At 52.5% G+C, this 7948-nt stretch overlaps 1 protein-coding gene across 5 annotated transcripts in view; it reads right to left on the bottom strand.

Annotated features, from left to right (window-relative positions):
* The window catches only part of HDHD5 (haloacid dehalogenase like hydrolase domain containing 5), a 34646-nt gene that overhangs the window by 2904 nt on the left and 23794 nt on the right, over positions 1-7948 (bottom strand). For 2 of the 5 annotated variants that reach the window (XM_077948565.1, XM_077948564.1), the window contains exons 6-8: positions 6452-6626; positions 3487-3675; positions 2480-3301 (exon numbers count right to left, since the gene is read on the bottom strand). In XM_077948565.1, the coding sequence (XP_077804691.1) occupies positions 2965-3301; positions 3487-3675; positions 6452-6626 (701 nt within the window). In that variant the 3' untranslated portion in view covers positions 2480-2964. 5 annotated transcript variants of the gene reach the window in all.

Raw genomic sequence — 7948 nt, 5'->3', positions numbered from 1 at the left:
TGGCACATCCATCAGATCCATAAGAAGTGGGTCTGGGAGAAAAGGAAGAGATGCTTGGCCGGGCGCAGTGGTTCATGCCTGTAATCCCAGTACTTTTGGAGGCTGAGGCAGGCGGACCACGAGGTCGGGAGTTTGAGACCAGCCTGGCCAACGTAATGAAACTCCGTCTCTGTCAAAAATCCGAAAATTAGCTGGGTGTGGTGGCACGCACCTGTAGTCCCAGCTACTTAGGAGGCTGAGGCAGGAGAATCGCTTGAACCCAGAAGGCGGAGGTTGCAGTGAGCTGAGATTGCGCCATTGCACTCCATTCTGGGGGACAGATTGAGACTCCCTCTCAAAAAAAAAAAAAAAAAAAAAAAAAGGGAAGGGATGGCACGAGCCACGTGGACACTGTGGCCTGGCAGAGGGGCTGCGAGAGGCCCTAGGCAGGAGGGAACGTGGAGTAGGGTGGCGGGTGTGAATGATAATGAGGAAAGCAGCAGGTGAGGTCCCGGGGGGAGTGGTGGGACAGGATGAAGAGGATTTGTACCAAGTTAAGAAATCACTGCTTTTGCTGAGTCAGATGTCACCGGAGGGCTTTCATCACAGAACGGGCCACGTGATCTGCCAGTGAGTGAGCAGAGCAGGTGGGAGAGAAAAGGGCGGAGGCAGGGAGGCCAGAAGTGTGGCTGCAACAGCTCAGGTGAGGCCAGGGGCCTAGCTGGGGTGGGGCGTGGTGGGTAGCAGAGCTCACTTGGGAAATTAAGAGGAGCTCAGCAGGACGCCAGGCCCTTGGGCCTAGACAAGGAGAGCAAGGAGCTGCCGCAGCCACCTAAGGTGGGGAAGACAGTTAAGCAGGAGGTGTGGACTGCGCTCAGTGTCTGGTCGTGGACACAGAGACACTTACACTGAGGGAATGAGCACAGCTCCTCAGTGCTTAGCCACTCAGCCTCCAAGACACTGGTTCTCCTGTTTCACAGCCACTCTCTCAACCTCCTTTGCTCCCTGACCTCTAAGCACCTCTGAGGCATCCAAGCAGAGGTGTCAAGAAATCAGTTGAGGGCCGGGCGCGGTAGCTCATGCCTGTAATCCCAGTACTTTGGGAGGTCGAGGCAGGCAGATCACCTGAGGCCAGGAGTTTGAGACCAGCCTGGCTAACGGTGAAACCCCATTTCTACTAAAAATACAAAAAATTAGCTAGGCGTGGTGGTGCACGCCTGTAATGCCAGCTACTCAGGAGGCTGAGGCAGGAGAATCGCTTGAACCCAGGAGGTGAAGGTTGCAGTGAACCAAGATCGCGCCATTGCACTCCAGTCTGGGAAACGAGCAAAACTCCATCTCAAAAAAAAGAAAGAAAGAAATCAGTTAAGGTCGGGAGCAGTGGCTCACGCCTGTAATCCCAACACTTTGAGAGGCCAAGGAGGGCGGATCACTTGAGGTCAGGAGTTCGAAACCAGCCTGGCCAACATGGTGAAACTCTGTCTCTACTAAAAATACAAAAATTAGCTAGCCAGGCATGGTGGAGCATGCCTGTAATCCCAGCTACTCAGGAGGCTGAGGCACAAACACTGCTTGAACCCAGGAGGTGGAGACTGCAGTGAGCTGAGATCGTGTCACTGCACTCCAGCCTGGGTAACAGAGTGAGACTCCATCCCCCCAAAAACAAATAGTCAGGCGGAGAGAGCCAAGAGGGCTTTAAGAATAAGGGAAGGAGGCCAGGCATGGAGGCTCACTCCTGTAATGCCAGCACTTTGGGACACCAAGGCGGGCAGATCATTTGAGGCCAAGACTTTTAGACAAGCCTGGTCAACATGGTAAAACCCTGTCTCTACCAAAAATAAAAAATAAAATAAAAAAATTAGCCAGGCGTGGTGGTGTGTGCCTGTAGTACCAGCTACTCAGGAGGCTGAGGTGGGAGAATTGCCTGAACCCAGGAGGTTCATGGGGGCCATGATCGTGCCACTGCACTCCAACCTGGATGACAGAGCAAGACTCCGTCTCTAAAAAATAAAAAAAGAACAAGGGAGGGAGGTATCAGCTGTGTCAAACGCAAACGGCTACTGGAGTAAAATAAGGACGAGAACTGAGTGGGGAATTTGCAGATGCTGAGGCCATGGGTGACACAAATGAAGAAATGAAGTTGGTTACTCCTAGAGGAAGGGATGCAGGAAGCGGCATGTTTTCTAGAATCACTGCAGGAAGAGCTGCTTCCTTTAGAACAATCAGTAACAAGATCCCTCCTTTTCCACTCCAGGGAAGTTGCTAAGTACAGCTAAGTATATGCCAAACTCATTCCTAGACAACCTCAAGCTTCACAGCCCAGAATGGGTATGGGCTTTGGGGGCAGGAGGTAGGAAAGGAGATGTGGGCACCTCGTGGAGCTGAAATGCCACCCATCTCCCAGCCCCTGGGCTGCCCACACCACTCACTCCTTCTCCTTTTCCCACAGGACTTTCAGTGCACTCCAGACAGAGCTTCACAAGAGACAGCATCATGAATATTTATAATAATTATTTTAATTTTAAAAAAAGCCCCAAATCTCTGGGCAATAAACTACAATACAGTAAAAAGTAGCATCTGGTGTTAGACACTCTGCCGACAGGCTGCACGCCTTCAGTGCCGGCAAAGGCTCTGCACAGACATCCACAGTATTCCACACTGCCTCCCCCTTTTCAGAAGTTCCTACTGAAACGAGAAGGACACTGAGGCACACAGGTGAAGAGAATGGCCTGGGGTTAGACTGCCAGGAGAGGCACAAGGGAACTGTGCCCAGAAGATTCTGACAGTTCCATACAAAATGCTACCCAGCAGGGAAAAAGAGCCACTGTCTTCTTCTAAGTGACCAGTAATGCCACACTCATGGGGCAGCAGGAATGGTGGCAAGGGAACCAAGCCCTGACCTGAGCCCAGTGATCAGGCCAGAGCCCAGCCAAAGGGACTCGCCCACAGGTCCAGGCTCACCCCCTCGCCTCCCCCGCACTGCCCTCACTCCGAGGCCCAGCCCTCCTCGCGGAAGACCAGCTGCACAGCCTCATTCACGTCATTCACCACGTGGGAGGCCTCCATGAGCCCTGGACTGAAGAACAAGTCTCGGTGCCCGTGGAATGGAGGCTGCTCTCCTCCAAGGACAGGCTCCGTGGACTGCGGGTTGCTGGGATTGTAGACGCCTGTGCACACCAGGATGGAGATGCAGCTCTGGCTTGCTGAGGGCTGCTGCTGCCGTGGGCCCCCGGCCCCTAGTTCTGGCGCCCCGTCACGCGTCGCCTTCTGCAGGTACTGGTGGAACAGGTTGGCGCCATATATGTCAGACGTAGGGTTGTCACTGGCAGGGGCAGCCACACCGGAAAAGGAAAAAGGAGAAAACCCTAACTCAATGTTGCAAAGCAAAGGGAGCAGAGTTTCAGGGCAGAAGAGTGAATGAGATATAGGGAAACGGGGGTAAGACTAGAGAGGGAGGGAGGGAAGGGGACGTCATAAAAGGGATGAAGGAGGAGGGGCAGAGCCTACCCCACAGCATAGAGCTTCCGGATGGGGGCGACCCAGCCCCGCCTCTCTGCCTGTCGTCTGATCAGGTCCTGGGCGTACTGGTAAGTGAGGATGCTGGGTTTGCCCATCAGGCCCTCGTATCTCAGCTCCTTGCCCGTCACTTTCTGGTAAATGGTTTCCAGGCACAGCAGAAAGGTGCCATGTCCAAACCTGCCAGAAACGAGCATGCAGCAGTTCAGTCTTCCTGATCTCCAGGTTCTTCTAGAGAATAGGACTGCCACTGTCTAAGCAGCAACCACACAGACCAGCCTCTTCCCCAGGGTAAGAGCTGACATGTAGCAGACACTGTGCTGGCACTGGAGGCAGCATTTCACATTTCCCTCTCAGAAAAACTCTATGAGATGACACTATTTGTAAAATGAGGAAACCAAGGCACAGCAAGATTAAGTAGTTTGTTCAAGATGGCAGAACTAGGATTACAACTCAGTCTGACTCCAGAGCTTAAATCCTGCTGCAGAGCTGGGGCAGACTATGGTTGCCCTTCTCCCTTCTTTGCTGGTGTCCATTTTCAGCTGACCATATTGCCACTAGGTGTGAAAACGACCTTCCCGTGCCTCCCTTCCAGCGAGATGTGGCCATGTGACTAAGCTACAGTCAAGGAAAGCAGAATGCTGGGCTAAGCTTTTAGTAAGCATCCTTATAACTGGGGACAGGGGGCCAGGTGCAATGGCTCATGCCTGTAATACCAGCACTTTGGGAGGCCAAGGTAGGTGGATCACCTGAGGTCAGGAGTTCAAGACCAGTCTGGCCAACATGGTGAAACCCTGTCTCTGCTGAAAATGCAAAAATTAGCTGGGTATGGTGGCACATGCCTGTAGTCCCAGCTACTTGGGGGACTGAGGCAGGAGAATCACTTGAACCCAGGAGGTGGAGGCTGCAGTGGGCCAAGACTGCACCACTGCACTCCAGCCTGGGCGAAAGAGCAAGACTCCGTCTTAAAAAAAAAAAAAAAAAAAAAAAAAAACTGGGGGTAGGGTATTCTTCTCTGCCCTCTCTGCCCTCCCCAACTCTTTCCTGACACCTGGAATGCCGATATGATGGCTGGCACTTGGGTGCAATCTTGGCTCACTGCAACCTCTACCTCCCGGGTTCAAGCGATTCTCCTGCCTCAGCCTCCCAAATAGCTGGGATTACAGGTGTGCACCACCATGCCCCGTTAATTTTTATATTTTTATTAAAGACAGTGTTTTGCCATGTTGGCCAGGCTGATATCTTGAACTCCTGATCTCAGGTGATCCACTCACCTCGGCCTCCCGAAGTGTTGGTATTACAAGCGTGAGCCACCACATTTTTCAGTGTCATTTATGTAAAGAATTCTATTTTTAATTAGAAAAGTTCATCTAAAATCTGGTTTATAAATTGAAATCTGCCCCTTGCTTTTCAGTTCACAGTGACATAACCAACCAAGCCCACTGATCTAGTGTCAGCATCCCTCCTCTGGGAATAATACTTCAGAGACAAGGCCAAGCCTCGAGCCACAGACATACACTTTTTTTTTTTTTTTTTTTTGAGACGGAGTCTCGCTTTGTCACCCAGGCTGGAGTGCAGTGGCACCATCTTGGCTCACTGCAAGCTCCGCCTTCTGGGTTCATGCCATTCTCCTGCCTCAGCCTCCGAGTAGTTGGGACTACAGGCACGCACCGGCTAATTTTTTGTATTTTTAGTAGAGACGGGGTTTCACCGTGTTAGCCAGGATGGTCTCAATCTCCTGACCTCGTGATCTGCCTGCCTCAGCCTCCCAAAGTGCTGGGATTACAGGCGTGAGCCACCGCGCCTGGCAGACATACACTTTAAAAGTGACAAGAGCATCCCATACCCCTGTCTCTCTAGGACTACTGAGATGGGCCCTGAGGCAGTACTGGGCCGTGCCCACCCTCTGCTGACGAGCACTGTTGACTGGGGGTCAACAGCAGGCTGACTCAAGAGTCTGGCCATGCAGATAACGGCAACCAAACAGTACACAGCAGCTGTCAGCTGGCCTTCAAGTAAGCACCTTGAGGGCCAAAAAAGGGCTGCCTCTATCTGTGCTATCCCCAGAATAAGACAGAACAGATGATACCAACACAGCTGAGCAGGGAGTGTAGGCACCTGCATGCCCCTGAGAAAGCCACTTATCCGCTGGGTCTCAGTTGTCTGGTCTGTGCAACCAACAGAACAATCCTTGGCTGGCATGATGGTGCATGTCTGTAATCCCAGCACTTTTGGAGGCTGAGGCAGGGGGATCACTTGAGGCCAAGAGTTCAAGGCTGCAGTGAGTTATGACTGCACCACTGCACTCCAGCCTGGATAAGAGAGTGAGACCACACACACACACACACACACACACACACACACACACGGCAAATGCTTGCTTCCTCCTGGATAAGAGAGTGAGACCACACACACACACACACACACACGGCAAATGCTTGCTTCCTCCTGGATAAGAGAGTGAGACCACACACACACACACACACACACACACACACACACACACACACACACACGGCAAATGCTTGCTTCCTCCTGCCCTATGTCTTAAGGGTAAAAGGAAACAAGAAAGTGAAAGAACCAATGCTACAGGGTGGAGCCAAGGAAGGAAGGGCAACTGAATGTGCACTGATACAGCACAAAAAGTATCCACAGTTTGGGTCCACAGACACAAAGAGCATGTTCTGTTAAGATTATAGGGGCAGGGGTCATGTGTGAAACATCCTCTCAATACATCCTCAGACTGTAATCTGTAGTTTAGGTTCAGTAACGAATACGTGGAGTGATCCTTGAAAGCCCTTCCAAAGGCCAGCTTACTGCAGCAACAACAGGGCCTACCAAAGTAAGGTCCGAGTACCCCGGTGTCAGGATGACGGGTGGGAACTGCCTGCAGGACTGCCCAGGCAGCAGCCAGGAGTGGACCACCAGACCAAGGCTGGGAGCTTTGTGTCCTCACCTGGGCATCTTGGCTTCAGCCATCCACAGGAGATCCATGTTGCTGGCCAGGATGGGGAGGTGGGGGTAGGGGGGTGTCGCCAGGCCAGTCCCAGGGCTCCCATTGCTGAGGAGGACATCCATGATCAGCTGCAGGCTGGTCTCCCAGCGGACCGGCTCCCCTAGGAGGAGCACCCCTTTAAAGAACAGAGGCACAGGTGAGGGCTGCAGGGCAGGTGGCAGGCCCTCAGGATGCCAGCTAGGGCTACCCGCCCACAAGCCCTCTACCCATGGTGCACCCAGCTGGGCAGGGCACAGCTCCCCGACAAGCCTAGTAGAGCCCCTTACCCATCCACCCTGGGTGCACAAGGCCCAGGGCCCAGGAAGGAGATTCCTGAGGGCTCCCATTCTGACTTCAGTCCACTGGTGCTTCACAGAAGAGGTTACAAAACAAAAGCAGCATGTCTCAGGCCTACTTCTCCTTGCTGACTGGGGCTCTGCCACCACGCTCTCCCTCACACGACTTAGCAAGGGCTCCTGTTCCCTCAGTCACTTCTCTCTGAGCCCCAGGGACCAGCAGAACCTAACAGCCAGGAGAGGGGGTGTGGAGTGATACAGACTTGAACCCCAACCTGGACTCCACCGATCTTCCTGTATGACTGTGGGCAAGTAACTTCTCTTCTCCAAGCCCCAGTTTCCTCAACTGCAACTACATAACAGCAACACTACTTATAATGCTGTTGTGAGGATAAAAATGAACTATATCGCCGGGCACGGTGGCTCAAGCCTGTAATCCCAGCACTTTGGGAGGCTGAGACGGGCGGATCACGAGGTCAGGAGATCGAGACCATCCTGGCTAACACGGTGAAACCCCATCTCTACTAAAAAATACAAAAAACTAGCCGGGCGAGGTGGCGGGCGCCTGTAGTCCCAGCTACTCAGGAGGCTGAGACAGGAGAATGGCCCGAACCCGGGAGGCGGAGCTTGCAGTGAGCTGAGATCCGGCCACTGCACTCCAGCCTGGGCGACGGAGCGAGACTCTGTCTCAAAAAAAAAAAAAAAAAAATGAACTATATCATCAGTAAACAGCCCAGGACTAGACACACAGGAAGCACTAGGCAAAGGACTCTGCTGACACTAAGGTACAGGGCTGGTGAACTGCACCAGACCAGTGATTCTCAATGGGGCAGCACCACCCCTTATGAGGTGCTTTAGAAATCAGGGGCAATTTTAATTGTCACAATGACTAAAACCTAGCAAGTGAAGGTTGTGGGAGGGGGCCAGGGATGCTACACACTCAGGACAATCCTGCGCAATCAAAAACTATCCCACAGTAAAATTAAAATTAATTTTTAAAAAAACCATCCCATGGCTGCGTGTGGTGGCTTGTGTCTGTAATTCCAGGACTTTGGGAGGCCAGGGTGGGAGGACTGCTTGAGCCCAGGAGTTTGAGACTAGCCTAGGCAACATAGTGAGATCCCGTCTCTACAAAACAACGAAAAGAAAAAGGAAAATCTTT

Source organism: Macaca mulatta, chromosome 10 (genome assembly GCF_049350105.2).
Source record: "Macaca mulatta isolate MMU2019108-1 chromosome 10, T2T-MMU8v2.0, whole genome shotgun sequence".
Taxonomy (NCBI): domain Eukaryota; kingdom Metazoa; phylum Chordata; class Mammalia; order Primates; family Cercopithecidae; genus Macaca; species Macaca mulatta.
Note: the sequence above shows the minus strand (reverse complement) of the source record. Positions and strands in the feature narration are given on the sequence as shown.